The sequence below is a fragment of the Orussus abietinus genome, unplaced genomic scaffold (genome assembly GCF_000612105.2).
Source record: "Orussus abietinus isolate OABI.00-Male unplaced genomic scaffold, Oabi_2.0 scaffold54, whole genome shotgun sequence".
Classification (NCBI taxonomy): domain Eukaryota; kingdom Metazoa; phylum Arthropoda; class Insecta; order Hymenoptera; family Orussidae; genus Orussus; species Orussus abietinus.
Window position 1 is genome coordinate 635,935 of NW_019394260.1, and position 19,739 is coordinate 655,673.

At 44.2% G+C, this 19,739-nt stretch overlaps 2 protein-coding genes across 4 annotated transcripts in view; both read right to left on the reverse strand.

Annotated features, from left to right (window-relative positions):
- The window catches only part of LOC105700833 (transducin beta-like protein 2), a 46,909-nt gene that overhangs the window by 482 nt on the left and 26,688 nt on the right, over positions 1-19,739 (reverse strand). Inside the window, exons 3-6 of one of the 3 annotated variants that reach the window (XM_012427030.2) lie at positions 1,605-1,828; positions 1,220-1,406; positions 640-825; positions 8-190 (exon numbers count right to left, since the gene is read on the reverse strand). In XM_012427030.2, coding sequence (XP_012282453.1) covers positions 8-190; positions 640-825; positions 1,220-1,406; positions 1,605-1,828 — 780 coding nt within the window. Of the gene's footprint in view, positions 1-7; positions 191-639; positions 826-1,219; positions 1,407-1,604; positions 1,829-10,867; positions 18,330-19,739 lie in introns of those variants that run through there. The other 2 variants (XM_012427029.1, XM_012427027.2) reach the window with 2 other exon arrangements.
- On the reverse strand, positions 2,292-5,095 carry LOC105700832 (mRNA-capping enzyme). The gene is made up of 4 exons (XM_012427026.2): positions 4,744-5,095; positions 3,637-4,608; positions 3,318-3,453; positions 2,292-3,247 (listed from the first exon to the last, which is right to left on the reverse strand). Exons 1-4 carry the CDS (start codon positions 5,013-5,015, stop codon positions 2,522-2,524), a joined length of 2,106 nt encoding a protein of 701 aa, XP_012282449.2. The 5' UTR covers positions 5,016-5,095; the 3' UTR covers positions 2,292-2,521.

A 19,739-nucleotide genomic window follows, 5' to 3' on the forward strand; every position in this document is an offset into this window, starting at 1 on the left:
GACTTACCAATGAATACATCTTCGATGGTGGTATCCAGCTTTCCACCATCCAGAACGTGAAAGGACAGCGAAGATAGATTTGCTATTGTCAAGATCTCTGCATTAGGTGACATGGAAATGCTGACTGGTTCCTCTCCTTCCCAGTTACTGTTGCCCAAGAGACGAGGGTCCTCTCCTTTCTGATATTCCACTGGAAACGAATTTCCTCAAGATTAATTAGGCTAAAGGTAACTTCAAAATTTATGCAACTATCAATTAAGGTCATACGAAAGAGACATTTGAAGGGTCTATCGTTCATGAAACCTTTCTCCGAACAGGGTGTACCGAATTGTTTAAATATTTTGATTTATTTGATGATTCAATGATAATTTGACTGAATTAAATTTTACTATGTGAATATGGAGGCCCTAAGAAAAGTCTTAACACCCATAAAATTCTATTATTATACAAAAATCCCACAAATGTTTATAAAAAAGATTTAAAACAAATGAAATTTAATGAGTTTCGGAACCTTCCTTTGGGTCTCCATATTTACGAGGTAGAATTTCAAATCATTCGGTACATCCAGTTCGGAGAAAAGATTCATATGCTTCTTTCGCATTACCTTAAGATGCTTAGAGGCAGAGATCGCAAATTTACCCTTCGTATTATAGAAACGATACGTCCTGTCTTTTGAAACGGTGACCATGTGTCCAGAGTCAGCGCTGAAGCCGAAATCGTACACTCCAGAGGAATGGCCAGTAAGTTTGAAGGCGTCCGCAACATTCTTGAACTCTCCGCTTTTGGTGAACTCCACATCCCAGACTTGCACGTCCGGAATGAATCCTGAAGCAAATCAATACAATGACAACACAGTTCCGATTAAATTGCACTCTCGTTAAGGGGATGTGAAAGTGGCATCCGAAGGGTCAATCGTTCATGAAACTTTTCTACGAACTGGGTGTACCGAATCGTTTGAAACTTTACAACGTGAATATGGAGGCTATAAGGAAGGTCCTGACGCCCATGAAATTCCAATTTTTAAAAAATTTGTTTTTAGGCACTATTAACATTTTTATCTAAAAAAATTAAATGTCATGGGTGTCGGGATCTTCCTTATAGCCTCCACATTCACGTTGTAGAGTTTGAAACGATTCGGTATATCCAATTCGAAGGAAAGTTTCATAAATGAGATCTTTTTCATTCCACTTTCCCATCACCTTAAATCTGGATGCACTACCTGAAGCAGCAACGAAGCGACCACAAGGAGAGACTCGAATCCGATAAGTGGACCCAAGGTAAGTGTTCAACGTGGTTAGAGGTTGTCCCTTCAGGTTCCAGATAACAAGGTCGTTCGCAACGCTGCAAGTGGCTATGAAAAGCCCTGTAGACGCGATATCCATTCCCACTACTTCTTCGGTGTGTCGCTGAGACGGAACAAATTTTTTTGGTATCAGGACCTTTCTAAGGGCCTCCACATCCTCGTGGTAAAATGTCAACATATCGGTACACTCAAGTTGAGAAAAATTTCATAAACGAGACTCCTCAGACGCCTCTTTGAAACCATCTTAATCTCGCAAGACCTTTTAGTTAACTCAATATTAATATATGAAGGATTCGCCTACTTTGGGAAACTCAAAGACCTTCGTAGCAGCTCCGATGAACCCATCGAGCTTCTTCGAGACCTTGTAGACTTCCACGCAGTTGGCAACGGCCTTGTGGATGATGAAGGCCTTGTCATCCGGAGACCATCGAACCAGGGTGGCATGATCGTACTCAATGTTAACCCTAACGGGCTTCTTTTCATTCTTTGTGAAGTTCTTCGTATGCCACAGCAGGACAGTCCTATCTGTAAATGACAGAAGCAACGAATTTGTACAATTTGAAAACCACATCAACAATATTAAAAAAAAAAGACCGGGAACATAACTTTATTGCTATGCTGCACATATTTATGTAGAACTACGGTTAGGTGAAATTAAACGTGGTTATGAATGCAATCATTTATCGGGTTACAAATTGTGACCCTGTAGATTTGATGTTCATTCATACACAGTAAACGAGAAGAATGGTGCGAGTACCCTGGTCACATTCGCAGTTGCATATTTTTGTGACATTCACACATTTTCACTTTTTTTAAATGTTTAATTCCCTGATGTGTACTCCATGTTCATATATAAACGACCAAGAAAGACGCAATTCAACGTCAAAACAGAAGACCTTGGTATTATATCATATCAGTTCTACATCGAAGCTAACATAGAGTTTCGACGAGTTGACCCATAAGCGTAATCCCATATAAAGCCCTAACATAGAATGTAAATTTCCTTTATTTAACGCTCCGAGCAACGTGTTACATCTGTACCGCCTTAAACTCTAATCTACACATCGAGAAAATTCATAATCCCAGATTAAACAGGATATAAAGGGAGATTTTGAGGTTAACTCGCACGATCCGACTGCTCGAAACACACAGGGGGGAACCACTCAGGGGGGGGGCACTGTGGAATCCACTTTGATCACTTTAACTCAACACGTCCTGTCACCTGCGCCTCTTGTTAGGTGGCGGCATCAGATCCGAATCGTCCTGGAGAAACCTATCGGTCTCGATGAATCTCAGCAGGCGTTCTATCGTCACAGGGTCCTTGATGCTCTGACACACCGACTCAGCGGTATTCAGAGAATTAGGGAATGACTTGTCGGTCCTCTCTCTCATGAAGACCCACGAGCCGTTCTCAAATTTGCACTCGATGATCTTGTTATTCAGTTCTCGGATCGCCTTGGTGAACTTCATGCAGCCATAGGGCACGTTAAGTCCTTTGACAAAGAGCTGGCCAATCTTTTGTTGCAGAATCCCAGCCCCTGATTCAGTCACAATCTTCAGCTTGAAGTCGACCGAATTAAGAGAGGCCGGCTTCCACTTTAGAACGTCCGGACACTGTCCAGGTGTGTAGGGCTCCTTTGCAGGCTGGAAGATCAAGCCATCGGGCTCATGGCCCAGCTGCTTGACAAACTTCTCCCCGTGCAGGCTCCCTGTCTGCGTCACGTCCCAGAACTGCTTCTGTCTCACCGAAAAAGGTTCGCGTTCCCTGCGCAGCCTACCTTCCTTGAAGGCTCGGTACCGGGCTCCCATAATTTCTCGTTCGATGATGTCATACCTGTTTGGGTGGAATGCCAGCTTACTGACATCCTTCCCATCGTACCATATTACGTCGTACGCCAAATACCTCGGATATTCCTTGCCGTTAACTCGATCGATCACCATTTCCTGGAATGAAATGGGCATTTTCAATGACCGAACAACTATTGGGCACCTTTCGGCAGATCTAATAACTCACCCCGTCGAGCAGCGTGTCTTTTAGACGTCTGTTCAGGTCGGTGCGATGTGGGAAGGTTAGGCCCTGCACCTGGAAGATGCTGTTGTCTCGGTCCAGGAAGTATATATCCCCGTCAGCTTGTATGAGCATCATGTACCTGGACGAACCAGTTATTATTTGTATATTTAACTTAGTGCCATACATTCTACTGGGTGTAACAGAATTTGTTGACACTGTATGATAGTGTGGATAGTTTCTTATGTTATGCTTACAAGTATCGTTATGCGAGGTATGTGCATTTTTTTTACTTTTAGCTTTTAATTATGAGTCAAGAACTAACCTAGTACCATCGGCCTTCCACGACACTCTGTATGGCTTCTCATGCAGCAGCTTGATGTTTACAGTGTCCATTGAAACAGGCTGCAAGCCTGGGAAGCCGGAATGCGGCCAGGAGCACATTTCCTGGACTCGTCGTTGAATTCCACTAATTTTAGCCATCTCCGTTAAAGGAGTAACGCTTGGCACTCCATCCATGAAAATAGGATTCCGAACGTTGTGCTCTCGTTTCCTCCTTTTATTATGGGGCTCGTCGCTCGAGGTATCACCACAAGGCTCACCAAGACCATCGTCGATGTCCTCGATATTAGCGTCGTCATATTCCAAACACCACGCAGGTTTTGGAGGAGGTGGCGGAGCATCGTCAACATCGTCATATCGTCTAAACAGTTCTTGAATATAATCTGCTTTGTAGATGCCTGGTGGCCTGGACGTGGCAAACTCCGCTAAAGCAGCATCTACGCTAGTTCCGTCGGTCTCTACCAAGTAGCTTATAATCAGGAAGCCAGTCCGATTGAAGCCGTGTGTGCAGTGCACGCCAAGTATCTCCAATGGGTTTTGGGAAATAAAATTCTTGCAGACCTGAATGAAGAGCTTTGTCTGCTCTAAATTCGGCGTCTCGCCATGACCTGCACATTGCAGTTTCAGGTACTTGCAGCCATGATCCTCGATCTCCTTTTTATTGTAGAATCTGGAAGTGTTCGTCAAATCTATCCATAGCCCGAGCTTGAGCCGCTGGCTCTTCAGAGACGAGAAGAGCATTTCAACATTGAAGCGGCATTCCTCGGGTACCTGGTTGTCAAACGCCGAGCATAAGGGAGTCTTAAACGCTAAGAATTTGTTCTGGATGAGTCTGATAGCCTTCCTGGGACAGTGTAACCAACGAGGTGGTATCCCGCCTCGGCTTCTGTTCCAGTCTGTCATCTTGAGGAGTGTTACGATCAGTCTCCTACTTTTAACTAATCCATCGGTGAGTCTACAAGAGAGGTTAGGTGGTCGTTAATGGAGCTGCACTCTCTGGAACCGCGATCGACGTGCCCAGGACCAGGGGAAATCAGATAAAACATAGTATCGCCCGTGGCAGGCTTGCTTAGAGTGCAACATAACCTACTTGTCCGATCGCTCAACCAGCTCGGATCGACGTCCGCTCGATGGGGCGCGAGGAAACTCCGGCTCACTCTTCTCGGCGACGTCGTTGTCGCGCGTGTCACGACGCACACGAGTCAGCCGGAAGTCCTCCGCGATTATCGAGCCAAGAATCCGGGGAAGAACGCGAACCTCTGGCGTCGACAACTGTCGACGGCATCCATTGTGCATTCGCGTTTCAGCAGTCAATTTCCTTGTCGCGCGCCACGGACTACGTAATTGCGGGAAGAGAGTCATCGACTGTGACGCACTGAATAACTAGACGGAGCCTTGCCATTGGCTGTCGGGTCTGTCGTCACAAGAGAAAGCGACCTATCATTGGTCAACGACTGGTTCGTCAAGTTGCCAAGTAAAAATCCCTTACAAATTCAGGCTCGCCAAAGCTTCAGTTCAGATCCGCCATATTGGAATTCCATTATAGCCAATGGCAGGTCACCGCATCCCAAGATGGCGTCCACCAATCGATTCGGCCATTATCGATCGTTTGACCAATAAACTCGCGAGTTATCGCGGTCGAACGTCGAATTTCAAACAATTTCCCCGAGTAAACCACTGTGCAGTTAAATAATAGTCTTTTGGACCTACAATTAAATAGAAATAACGTGCTACCTGAAAGAATCGCCTGTAACTACATATTACATAGGGCACGTAAATTATAACACCATTTCCCCATCTTCACTGTGTATGTATTCCACTCCTAATTTCTTAAATTTGCTCAATTTACGTGGAGTGATTTGGAGTGACTACGTCTATTTTCAGTATATCACAAATGATATATTTATCGTTATACTAAAAATGTTGCCATCAAGGTGTGCATAACTATAAGAGAGAGACCGCCGACCGTCAACCATCGACCATGGCGCGTCGAAGGGCAAGGTGAACGACTCGGGCCACAGCGAGAGATCGAAAGACGGAGCACGCCTCGCAAGGTGAAACATATCGACCTTGGAACGACGCACACGCCATTATCGTCCCGAGGTGAAACTAAACTGAGCGAGGTTCGATCTTTTTGCGGTTACGGTCCACTTGCCGCGGACGACCTTTTTTCATCTCCATTTGATCTCATCTGAGGCCACGAGACCGGGGAAATCTACACGGGTCTATAATAAGACCCTTTCCGCTAATTAACAAAGGAAAAAGATCACAATATACTGCACACGCTTCTGTCTACTTTCATTTTTGTCATATCTTTTGCATCCACGGTTGTTACATCATAACAACCACTAATATACGTGGAAAAAGAATGGAAGTCTATTATTAGACTTTTGCAATAGAAATCAATTTATACAGGGAAATAATAAGTCGTATTTGCTTAGTATTTTCTTTTTTGAAACATAAGTTGTGTTAAAAAAACTATATGGGTTTATATTTAATTTTGTTTGCACAGGCAATGAATAGTTATAGAGGCAACGCCTCTTTACCAGTAACCGGTATTTTTTAACTCGTGTTGAAGATGTTCATACGTTGTTCGCAAATAATGACAGAAAAGACTAATACGTAATATTTAATTATTACATTTCTGATGTATTATTTAAAAAAAAATTAATTTAAATATAACTTCCCAAGTCCCATATTTATGTAGTTTCCATCACATGTGAAACTTGCAAAGTAAAATACCTAGTAATTTACTGTAAAAAAAACTACGTAAATTACCTAGGACATTTTACTTACCTAACCCTGCGTAGAACGAGTAAAAAGTAAGACCTTCGTGGGAACACACTTTGTCTCCTTTACGTCCTGGCATAAATCAGAGTTTACATAGAAGTTAGATCTCCTGAAATTTAGAGAGTGGCTCCATTTTTTGAAGCGGACTAGATAACAGCGAAGAAAGGGTTGCTCGAAATAAAGAGTCGGGGAGCGAATTAAGGTCGCGGGGTCGAGGGAGAAAGCGAGAGCAACAATCTGGAACGAGACAAGACGAATCCGGTCTGTCGTGTTGTATCTCGACGACTCGTTCTCCGATATGAGACGCGCGGCGATAAGAGGTTATGTACGCGCTGAGAGACCCGAAATTACGACAATTGTTTGTTTTGGCCTGTGGACACGCCGCGGTATTTTATCGCCGACGAATCTTTTGATCTTTAATCTTTCGTTGCGAATGCAATGCAAAACAGCGGAACCGAGGTCTGTTTTTTATCAACTTCAACGATTTATATCGCGATAAGAGAGAATCTTGGATTGGCGGTTTCAAGATGGCGGCGATGTCAAGTGCAACCGCGAGTCGGTAGATGTCGCCAGTATACGTCTTGGAGAAAGCGTGTCTGCCTTCTTATTTCTGTTAGTTCAATGCTCTTCTTCTATGGGAGCTAATTGCTGCACTAGTTTACTTTCTCACCGACAAATCGAAATGAATCATTTGATCGTATTGATAACAGCAGAAAACAACGGAATTGAGTTTTTCTTTTATTAGTTTCACTTCTTTTGATTGAAATAAAAAAGATGGCGGTGTTGTCAACTGTAACCACGTGACGTTAGATGTCACTAGAGAACGTTTAGGAGAAAGCGAGTTTCCGTTCTTACATATGCTGGTTGAATGCTCCTCTTCAATGAGAAGTAAAATGTATCATTTTACTTTCTTATCGACAAATCAGGACTAATCTTTAAATGTAATGACAACTCAAAACAACAGGCTCAACGTGAATTATTTATCAATTTCTATAAACTTTACTAATAAAAAAAGAAAACAATCTTGAAGATTCGCGGGTCCAAGATGGCGACGGGGTTGAGTCAACTACGTGACGTTAGGTGTCACTAGTAGACATTTTGGAGAAAGCGAGTCGCGTATCTTATTTATGTTGGTTTAATGCTTCTTTACTTCAGAAAATAAAATTTCGCGCTACTTCAAGCGGTTGATGAATCTAATTTTGTCGGACACAGTGCCGCTCGAATTAAGGAGTTCTAATTCTGATTGCTTTTACAGAGATAAAAAGATTTCGAGCACTGACGATAACCGTTACCGAATGGAACTGGGAACACTAAATGTGACGAAGGGATGTCTCGGAGAAAGTGACTCTCCCCTCTTAAATCATTTTTATGCTCTTCTACTTCAAGTAATAAAATGTTGTACCACTTGAACTGCGAGTTTTTTTTTTTAAATTCTATATAGTGGACATTAGATGTTTCCTATTAATTCAAAGGGATCAATGATTCCATTGAACGAATGTTGTGAATTCACGGAACCAAAATGGCGGCGCCTCGTTTGGCAGAATCACGCATAATTTCAAAGGATCTCTATTTCAGGTAATAAAATCGTTTTATTTAAAATACTAAGTACCAAAATTATTTTAATTATGCAGCTCATTTCATCATTCATAGAATGAGTTCATTGCAAATATCGGCCAAATTGTACGAATCGGCGAAATCAAGATGGCGGCGCGTCGTTCAGCAGACTCGTACTCTTCTATTGTAAATAATAAAACGGTGTTATTTATGATAGTAAGTACGAAAACTGTCTTAATTATGCAGCTTATTTCATCATTGATAGAATGAGTCCATTGCCAATATCGGCCAAATTCTACGAATCGGCGTAACCAAGATGGCGGCGCGTCGTTAAACGGAGCCCCGCGACATTAGAGGCGCCGTAGAGGACGAGGGCTCGGAGAAAGTGGCTCTCCCCTCCTCGAGATGTCCGCCTTTCTACCGTAGGAAATAAAATGTCGCCCGAGACGGAAAGAAAGTTGCCCTCGACGACTCGTTCCGCCATTTTCACCCGTGGCTCGAGAGATCGCTCGGATTACGATACACTTTGCCCGATAGTGGATTTCTTCAGGCCCAGGGCCTCTCGACAACGAGGAATCGAACCGAATCGTCGATACCCACTGTCGAATCTCTGGGCGAAAAACTTTCTTCCTGGTCATGGAACGAAAAATAAACCTCAGGTTCGAGAAAACAAAGAAGAAGACTCGGTCACCCATCCAAAGTTTGACCGCGACCGGCGTCCCTTAACTCAAATATTAATTATTTATCATTTTTGCAGGAAATTATTGCAAGAACAATTGTTTGAATCATTCTCACGAATGCTAAATATAATTGGAATAGTTCTTAAAGAAGGAAGATCTTCAAATGTAGAGGATAATAGATTATATACTATTATGGATTATTGAAGACCCCGGAAGGTAATTAGTTTCTTTGATCTTTTTTTTTTCTTCTGTTATAAACTGTTAATGGCGATGAGGCCTTGAGATGGTCTAGGCTCTGAAAAACACTCTCGCTAACGAATTTACGAAAAACTGCGTACTTGATGATTTATAGTTATTTATCAGGATTCTAATGCGATGTTAGGTTCGTTAATCGGGAGATCGTCTTATCGCGATTGATAAATAAAAATAAAATCTGACCCTCGTTAGGTTCGTAATCTGAGGGCCTTGAGGTACGAGCAAGTATGAAAATATCTCGAATCATTCATCGAGAACAAGTCTTAACCTCGAGTCGAATTAACGATTCACCTCCGCGTTTCGGGCCATCTTTTGAAAGGTTCATCGTCCTCTTTTCGAATAATCTCGGAGGCTTGAAGGTTAATCTCGAAATCCATTCACATGTCTACTTTGAATCCCCTCTAAACGCCTTCGGTTAAAATTAAATCCCACTGAATTCCGTACTAAAAAAAAAATACAGCGACGATTCTCTGTAGTTTCTTTATCATTCTTTCACGAGAGAATTAAGAATTCACTTATTTTCATTTCAAGTGTTCAAGTTCAAGTTTCTACTCGAAAGTTTCATCTTCATGTTTCCGAATGATTGTCAAGGCTCGAGGATTTAATTTGCATATGTTTTACATTCAGTTGAAATTTTTAAATTTTATTTTCAAAAATTCCAAGCTCCCTTGTTATTTATAACAAATTTCGTAAAGATCGAAATCCTTTCTTCTAGTATTTCAAAAACTTTCCTCTGGAGTGGAATTAAGGATTCATTGCTCTCGAGATCTTGTTTGAATTCCTTTAAAATTCCATCTCAGAATCGAATGGCCGTCTCTGCATTTTATTTTATCTTAGGTGGGTAACCTCTCGAAAAGTTCATCGTCCTGTTTTAGAATGTCCGAAGGCTAATTTTAAAATTCATCAGTCATTTTACATTCATTCATTCGCATATAATCCTGTGATTGAACTCAATTGAACTTGACCTTTCCTTTTTATCTCAAACTGTTTTCGAGATTCCCTTAAGGTGATATGAAAGGGTCATTCAATATGTACAAAACGTGAAAATATTTATAAAACTTTTCCCTCAAACTAGGTTTTCATTTCAATCATTTCTGAAACTTCAGCACGTGATTACTGAGGCCCTAAGGAAGAACACGATGCTCGTGAAATTTCATTTTTCATAATAGATTTTTTTTTTATTTAGCTTACACTACAACCGAGATCACATTTTTTGTGAAAAATGAAATTTCTCTAGCATCGCGTTCTTCCTCAGGGCCTTCATAATCACGTGCTGAAATTTCAAATTATTCGGTGCACCCTGCTTGGAGAAAAGTTTTATAAATATTTGTATGTTATATATATGATGATGATGATCCGTCATATCACCTTAAAGGATTAAAATTCTGAAAAAAATCCTCAAGATTCCCCGAAAATCGACAGGATGTCCCTGACCCGGTCCTCGGGAATCCTTGAAAATTTCTAACCGGAGCCCTGCGCTTCTCGTAACACGTAACACCTTCACGTAAGACCTCGTAAGACCTGGTAAGACCTCGAGGTACCATGGGGTCTTTTCGGCTTTTCGCTCCTCCTTAAGTCAACTTATCGACCTTACTCCTCGCTTTCGAAATCCCGATTACGTAATTCGTAACAGCTCGTCGCAAAAGGGTTGGCCGCCTCCTTGTTTCGACATCCTGAAGGACTTTTCGGGACTTCCAATCGTACTTAAAAGAAAAAAAAACTTTTTCTAATAAAAATGAAATTTGACGAGCACCACGTTATTCTTTACGGCCTTCATAATCACGCGTCCGAGTTTTAAATCATTGGGTGCATCCAGCTTGGAGAAAATTATTATAAATATTTTCACACTGTGTCATATAGAACGACCCTTTCATACCACCTTAATTTAATTTCATATTTAATTTAATTTAATCGAACGCGCAGAGGGAAGGAATTCGGGATGCATGGAGGGGATGTAATTGAAAAATCGAGTGGATTGTATTACGTAAAAAAATGTATTAACATCGCTTTCCTCCTCCATTTCCGAAAGAGGTTCGAGTCGACCTGCCACGATTTCTCGGGCTGTCCTGGACCTCTCCTCCTCCTCTTATCGTCGCCTCTTAATCCTACTTTCGCCTCGTTTTTTTTTCGCATTTTACAATAAGAAAATAGCCTAGTTTCCAACACGCTATTCGCACGCCCTTAAATCTGCCGGCCGACGCCGACGAAAATTGCCCCCTTCGCCGTTTTTTTTTCTTCTTTTACAAACATAACTTCCTGATTAAATAATGCGAGCATCGATAAACGTCCAACCTTTGTGCGACTTTATTCAGAACTTTAACATTGGCCAAAATGACGAGCACGGACAGACGTTTGTTGGCTCGTTGTGCGCATTTATCCATGACTTTGACATTAACAAAAATTTCCCTTTTCTCCCTCACGATTCCGATGCAAAAAACATTCACAGCGACAGTTCCTCTTTTTATCCGATTTCACTTCCTTAAAAGTCATTGTCAGATTATTAGAATGTAATTCTTTTCTCTCGCTCGGGCGTGTCATCTCTGACATTGTTTAATCTTATCGCGGTAGCGATAATGATTCCCCACGAGACGATGTTTAACAATGATCCGACGTCGTAAAAAAAGTCGCTATTAACCGAGTATATTGCTTTGTTTACCCTTTGATAAATTTTGGAATTTCGACAGCGAGGAATAAACTATGTCACGATCGTATAATAATGCAAAGAATTATCGGACAGAATTATCAGAATTGTCTGATAAACGATGTGAGACATTTCATTCCAATTTTGTACGAAATTATGGAAACTGTGTTCTTTTTTTTTTCCGGCGCGAGAACAAATTGCTTTCGATGATTTTGCTTCTTTTTATAATTATACAATGCATAAAAAAGCAGTGCTTATATCATACTCAATTATTCCAATGAACATATTGCCTTAAGTGCATGTTGTATTATTATGAGAATTCGAATCAATATTATATTACAAACGGCAATGATTTTTTGCAAGACAGTTTTGCAATTATCCGATTTTGTTAAATAAACCGCTATTTGTATCCCATTATTTTATACACTAGTTCGATCATTTATATTGCTTAGTGTTGCGATGATTATGTGCATCCGATTGAATTTCATTTTAATTGCGACAATGATTCTTTGCAAATTGAATCTTCGAATTATTATATGAACTATTGATTTAATTATAACCACGATTTTTATCATTCCTGGCCAATATTTCTTGCAATTGTGAGTATTGCTTCGCATTTACGTCATGATGATTACGAATATTACAATTAATGTAATTTCATTAGCAACGAATTTCAACAAAAAGTATTGTAATTATTTAACCTTGTAAAGAAATCGCTATTAAATAGCCTGATGATTATATTGCTTTATATTCACGTATTGATAATTACTACCAATCGAGTTAATATTATTTTAATCGCCCTGATTTTCCGGAATTTCTTAACCTTGCAAAGAAAAATGGCTGTTTAATAATCTGGTAATTATATTGCTTCGCATTCACGTATTAATAATTACTACCAATCGAGTTAACATTATTTTAACCGCGCTGATTTTTTCGTCAAGCGAATTCTGTAATTCTTTAACCTTGTAAAAAAGATTGCTGTTTAATAATTTCGCGGTTATATTGCTTCGCATTCACGTATTGATAATTACTACCAATCGAGTTAACATTACTCCAATCGCACTGATTTTTTCGCAAAGCGAATTCTGTAATCCTTTAACCTTGTAAAAAAGATTGCTGTTTAATAATCCGGTGGTTATATTGCTTCGCGTTCACGTATCGAGTAGACTTGGTTAATAGTTAAGGCATGTCGAGTTTCTCGCCGGGCACCATACGTGCCCCGAATTAATTAATTAACTTGGACGTTTATTTCAGCCGCTTCCTCGGCGACTAAAATCCGAATCGACATTGCCAGTCGTCGTGCAGAAAGAAAAAAAAAAAAAAGAATTAGCCTCGCAGGTGACGGGCAGAAACTTTCCGCGATTTCGGGAGAATTTCTGCCCCCCTTCTTTATATTCTTTTTCTGAGGTCGTCCAGAACCCTCCATGTCCGGTTTTCTTGAATGAATCAGCCATCGGGTATTAATTCTGCCTCGTACTCTGGCGAATCGCTAAAAAATTCGCATTTATATTCGTTTCGTCATCGCTCCATCATTATGGCGTCAATTTTTTTCTTCTTCTTTGTCATTTTCGTTCCTTATCGCAGGTCAGGGCCCTGAGCTGATTGTTCCTTTGCAAAAGTGCGCGAAAAAAATTATTTACGCAATTATGCTGAATTGCAATAATTAATGAAAATTGCAATGATTTCGTTGCGAATTAATCGATGTTTTATCTACTTTATGTTTTTGCAATATCCTAGGCGAACTTTAAATTCGCAAAAAAGGATGGCAATACTTTGACCCCCCAAGTATTTCTCTTTTGCAATACCCTTTGCGAATTTCGTTGCAAAACCTTTTATGCAACTTCATGGTCATTCCAAATGTTTATTTGGAATTCCTATTTGCAAAATCGTGAATGCATTCCTACTCGAAGCATTAATTTGCGTTTAATATCCATTATTATTTGTTATTCATCGTTCCAATTCGTGTCATTTATTATTGCAATTATTCGTTCAAAATAATTTCCCAAAATGACTTGAAATTGCTAAAGTTGAAATACGGATTGCGTAAAACTTGAATACGTGCAATAGTTACTCTTCGTGCACTTATTACGCAACATTTGCGTTACTTATTACCTTGGCGCTTCTCGAATTCGTAAAAAGAAATTGAATACGCGTATTTATTACCTTCTAATTTCTCGCCCCAGCAATTAATTTCTCATCCCTGACCCGCGACAAGGCGAACCGCATTTGGAGAAAAAAAAAAAAAAAAAAGAAGGAGGATTAAGTATCTCTTTCGCTCCAATTTTCGACATTTCTGCGTCATTCGTCCACGACAGAGCTGCCCTCTTATTCCTTACTCCTTATCTTTAGTCCTTAATTAATCATTACTAGTAAATCCTAACCTAATTTTTCATAACCTAAGAGTGAGATTCGAACGTCGATTCGGAGTCCGCGCGCAATGATGGATCCGTCAAATGTTAAAAATAAGAGGAAGAGAGAAAAAATAATTAAAAAAAGGGGGGGAAGAAAAAGAAGAAAAGAAGAGGATCGATCGTGTCCTTATCTTCCTGCGAGTAATTAATTAATAAATTAATTCATTTTCACGGACTCGTGCTCTCGGATATTCGAATTCACGACGAGCTTGTGGCTCGCACTCGTACCACACTTTCAATGTTAATTTTTTTTTTAACTGTAAAAGTGAGATATGAGCCCGAACCAGTGAATTAAAAATGGCGTCCGCGAGATTTGAAAAACGGCGAGATCGTCGTCTCTTCTTTTTCCCCTCATAAGATGCGCTCGAGAATAAATACGGTTATGGCTTATTTACAAGAGCTGAAAAATGGGCGTTTCGCGTCTACCGACTAATCGGTACGAGAGAAAAAAATATAGAATGGAGTAAAAAATGACGGGATCGACGTGGCGCGGTATCGCGAACATTAACGCGCGCGGCTGTACAGCCCCGCGAGATTTATTGTGCGCTACTGTACAGTCGCACGAGTTTTCCGCACGTTTGTACAGTTTTGCTAGGTTATCATCTCACGAGGTTCACTGTGCGCGAGCTATACAGTCTCATGAGTCTCATCGTACGCGACTGTACAGTTTCGCAGGTACTAACATGCGTAACTGTACCATCTTGCGAGGTTTATTGCGCTAGATTGCATGACTTTGCGAGGTTTCTTACGCACATGGAATTACGCGGTCATCTTTGTACGAAATTGCCGGTGAACAATGTGTCGATACGCGCGACTGTACCATCCCGTGAGCGTTAACGAATGCGACTGTACGAATTCGCTAACATTAACGTAGGCAACTGTACCACTTTGCGTGGCACACGCACGGATTGTACTATTTCACGAGGGTCAACGGGTGTAACTGTACAATTTCGCCAGTCTTAATGCGGGAATAGTACACCGACGGACATAAGTATCTTCTCTCCGCATAATTCGCAGGTAAAACACTCACGTCCATCGGTGTACGATCTCGCGGGTCTCATTGTGCGCGACTGTACCGTGTCGCGGGGTTTATCGCGCACGACTGTACGTTGCGTTGAGCTTCGAAACTTAAAATAAAAAAAAAATCATGCGCGTTGTACACCTCGATATTAAGCGACGCGGGTAAAAAACCGACGCAAATAGCGATACGTACTCACGGCTAATACGTATCGACGATATGTACATTTTGTACAACGGCGAGAGGTGTGGGGCGAGGCGAAGCGAAATGGCGTGTCGGTGACATTTGGTGAAAGAGTTCATGAGAACTCGGTGAAAATCCGTGAAAAATGAGAGACCGGCGATCGCGGACGACCCCGGAAAACCGCTGCGTCAAATAATCCCAACAATGTCGCGACCTTCCTTACCGGTCATCGTATGCATTGAATCTCCAAAAGCCGATCCCTCCACAAAACGAAACTTCATTCCGATTCGTTTTCCAGTCTCCTGGAAGCATTTCTCCCCTCGTCGGTAAAGAAGGAATTGCACATCACCCTCAGTAACGTGACGTCAATAACATAGATCGTAGACGTCGCGGTTTCCAGGGAAGCTCCGCGATCCCCGAATAGCCGAAACAGCGCGTGTACACTCCGAATACGAACTGTATCGTCGATAATCGACCTCAACGGCGATAACCGCTTGATCGATAACAGTTATTAAGGTCGATTACCGCTGATTACAGGGTGTTACATAGAGAGATAGGTAGAGAGAGTTAACGGATATACTCGTATCACAGACATCACTTGGAACTGAACACTAGCGGAGCTGCGGCGTTTCCTCTCCCCCGGAAGCCCGAGGTTGAGGTCGAGGTCGCATCGGGAAAAAAAAAAAGTAAATGTACCTTTCCTTTGCGAGTCCTCGGTTATTTTTTTCTTTTGCGTTTCTTCACCGTCTCCACGGCGTCGACCTCTCCAAGGCTGCCGTGGATCTCGGGTGGAGGTCGGGAACACCGAAGGTTGAAGAGGTCGAGGCCAATATCTTCCATGTCGGCGACCTCGAGTGGCTTTCCGGAGGTGAGGTCGCTGAGGAGACCTCGCGATGAGTTTCCCCGAACTTGAGGTCGAGGTCTCTGTAGGCTGGATCCGGCGATCGGTGGGAAAGGCCTCTTCGGCTTGGTGAGGTCAAGATTGGCCTCGGCACGAAATCCATCGACGGGATCCTTGGAAAGGTTCTTGAGCCTCTGGTAAGGTGAGGTCGAAGTCTCTTCGGTGTATCCGGAAGAGTTCGAGACCTCGTCAAGTTCTAGGGGGAGTTTATTTCAAGATCTTCCTCCCCGTAAAGATCGAGGTTTTCGCAGGACGGAAGACCTATTTGAGATTTCCAATGGAAATCCTGCTTAAGTCAGCCGAACACGAGGTCGAGGTCGAAGACTTCCTGGCTCGGAACGCCCTCCCACGTAACTTTCCTCAGAGATCCTGCTTAGTTCATCCTAAAACGAGGTCGAGGACCACCCTGATCTCAAGGCCGAGGTCGAGGTCCTCCTGGCTAGGAAGACCCGCCCCACGTGGCTTTCCAACGGAGATACCGCTGGACCCAGGTAAACGCGAGGTTGAGGTCGACCCTGAGGTACCCTAGGACAAGGTCGAGATCCTCAAGGGCTCGAAGACGTCCTCGGTGGCGGCCCAGATGAGATCCTCCTTGAGCTTCTTGAGAATGAGGTCGAGGGCAGCGCGGGCATCCTCAACGGAGTCGTGCTCCCGGGTCTGGATCTCCCTGCCGAGGATGTCGCGCGCCAGGATCTTAAGCCTGGACCTGAAGGGGTGTCCCCGGACGTGGGGGAAGGAGATGCAGGTGTCGACGACGTTGCTGTGGAGGATCTTGAGGGCCCTGAGGTCGTTGTCGAGGCCATGGCCGACAAGGAGGGTCTCGGAGCTGATGAAGCTGAGCAGGTCGCTCTGGACTTCCCGGAGAGTCTTGGTGGCGTAGGCGAGGTCTCTTGGCGTGATGCCGCTGAACCTGGTATTATAGTCGATGACCTCGACGTCGGGCTTGACGAACGTGTCGTAGACGACTCGGCCGTCGGCGTCGACCACGGTGACCTTGGCGACCTCGAGGCCGCGCCTCGTGAAGACCATCTCGCAGTCCAGGGCGTAGATCCCATAGTGCCCGTTAACCGGCGGCCTGGTCGCTGGCATCGTGCGGACGAAGTCATGGTAAGGTCCATTAACGCCCTCCTCGACGCCTATCCAGACGTGCATCCTAGCCTGGGTGCACCCGCGGGAGAACTGGTCCCTCGACTGGCAGCACTCCCAGAACCCGGCGGGGTTGAACTTGCCCCAGTGATAGCAGCACTGCTCCTCGCAGAGGTACTCCCCGTCGTACCGCGATACGTAGAACCCCTTGGAGCACCTGGTGCACCGCCTCTCGACGTAGTCCCACTCCGTGCCCGTAGTGGACGTCTCGGAGTACCCGGAAGAGTACCCCGAAGAGAACCCTGAAGACGAGCCCGAGGAAGACCCCGAAGAGGACCCCGAGGATGACCCCGAAGAAGACCCGGAAGACTCGGAAGAGCAAGACGACTCTCCGACATCCGAGCCCTTGTCGCTCTCCGAGGAGCTCTCCTGCTCCAGGTCGAAGTTCTCGCTGCAGTTGCCGCTGTCGCTGCGCGATACCGCTATCACTTGTCCAGGAACGAACTCCTGGGCGTTCGCGTCCAGCAGATGCTTCTCCCTCGGCCGGTGGGACGGGGGGTATCCGTGATATTTGATGAAGACGGCGTCGTAGCCGAGATAGTAGTTGCACTCGACGGGGAATCCCATGTCGGCGAGCTGATCCGAGGTCAGGGTGTACCCACGGAGCAGATGCTCGAGGGCGCCGTCGCCTAGGTGGCCGAGGGCAGCGCGCTCCCTGCTGCACCAGCCCTGGCAGGCGGCCTCCCCACCACTGAGGCCCTGGACCACGTGCGCGTAGGACCCCACGGCCTGCGTCTCAGGCCCCGCCCCCCGCTCGACGCACGGCGGGTTCTGATTGGTCGGGCAGGGGTTCCCCCCCCGCGGGGACCGCTGCTCCCGCTCCTCCACCGCGCTACCCTGCTCCGCCGCGCAGGGGCTCCCCCGCAGTCGGTGGCGGCGCCTCCTGGGGGCGTCATCGTCCTCCTGGCGACGCTGCTGATCCCGCGGGGTCCGCGTCCGGTTCTTCCGCTGCCTCCTGCTCAGGATCGCCCGATCCTCTCCTCTCGGCGACGAGACTCCTGGCGGCCCCTCCTCCTTCTTCTCCGCGTACTCCAGGCTGCTCGCCTCGCCCGGGTCCGGGTATAGGTCCGGATCTTCATCATGGATCGGGACGCCATCTTAAGCGCAGAGAAAGAGAGAGAGAGATTCGTTAGCTTCGTCCATATGATTATGCGTGATTAGGCAGGGCTGCGTGCATATATAGCACACACAGAGATACACATCCGGCGCATGCACCTAACCCTTTACTTCCGATTTAGGTTAACGAGTCCTCGAGATATCCTTTGGTCTCTATTTCGTTATTTGATTCTTGTTTCTTTTGTTTTCTAAAGGAATTTCAAGCCTCGTTCTACGTCGCCACTCTTCCGCCGTGACGATTATTCTTTTTTAACTTGTCATCTATGTTATGTAATTTCCTTGTTGCCTTTGTTATATAAATTGCGAGTCGTACATCTCGACGATGACACACGGGAGTCCTTCGTAATCCGTGCTAAGAAGGCGTCCCTCGCGTAAAGACGCTCGGGCGAACCGAAAGGCACATCATTGAGCACACTGCGTAATTCTTTTTTTATATACATCTACCGTGTTACGTTTTATTAATCGTGACAAGTACGACGAGACGCGTAAAGAAACACGGGCGAGCCAAAGGCGATCATTAAACCCACTTGGCGCTGACATCACTAATGTATTCTTTCGAAATCTCATTTTTTAGCGAACGATGTCTTCCAGGTCGGTGTTACGCTCTCCCTGCGTAAAGAAACTCGGGCGAACCGAAAGGCATCGTTGAGTGCACTTGGCGGCGATGTACGTAATTTCTTTTTTTTATATATATATATATATATTTCTACCGTGTTACGTTTTAATAATCGTAACGAGACTGACGAGACGCGTAAAGAAACTCGGACGAGCCAAAGGCGATCATTAAACGCACTTAGCGTTGACATCTCTAATGTATTCTTACGAAATCTTTCATTTTTTAGCGAACGATGTCTTCCAGGTAAGTGTTGCGCTCTCCCTGCGCAAAAGAAACTCGGGCGAACCGAAAGGCATCGTTGAGTGCACTTGGCGGCGATGTACGTAATTATTTTTTTTTTTTTGGCTATACTTATACCGAGTTACGTTTTTATAATCGGGACGAGATTGACGAGACGCACTGGAACCTCTTCGAGGATTGTCACGAGATTGCTCTTCCTCACGTAAAGACACTCGGAGTCGCGGTCGCACGTACTTGGCGCGGAACTCGGTCGCGCCTCTTCCTCCCTGGGGGTTTTCCCCGAAGATCGCTGGCGCTTCCGCGGAAATGGTCGGGAACCACTTCTCCATTTTTCTTTCTCTCCCTTTTTTCTTTTCTCGCCTGGGCACTTCTTGCTCAAGGCGATCTCGGAAAATGTCCCGGGATCGCGTTCTACGCCATTTTTACGATGAGATAAGGCCTCTCCTTCCCGGGTCGATGGCTCTTTACGGTCCCGTAGCCGTGACTTCGAACGCGGACTCCGTTAGGGAACCTGTTAGGTTAGGTTCCCGTCGTC

Coding starts and splice junctions, on each gene's coding strand:
- LOC105700832 (XM_012427026.2), bottom strand. CDS start 5,015: ATGACTCTCTTCCCGCAATTACGTAGTCCGTGGCGCGCGACAAGGAAA. Junction 3,454..3,636: donor TGGAAGGCCGATGGTACTAG/GTTAGTTCTTGA, acceptor TGGTTCGTCCAG/GTACATGATGCTCATACAAG. Junction 3,248..3,317: donor AAGACACGCTGCTCGACGGG/GTGAGTTATTAG, acceptor ATTTCATTCCAG/GAAATGGTGATCGATCGAGT.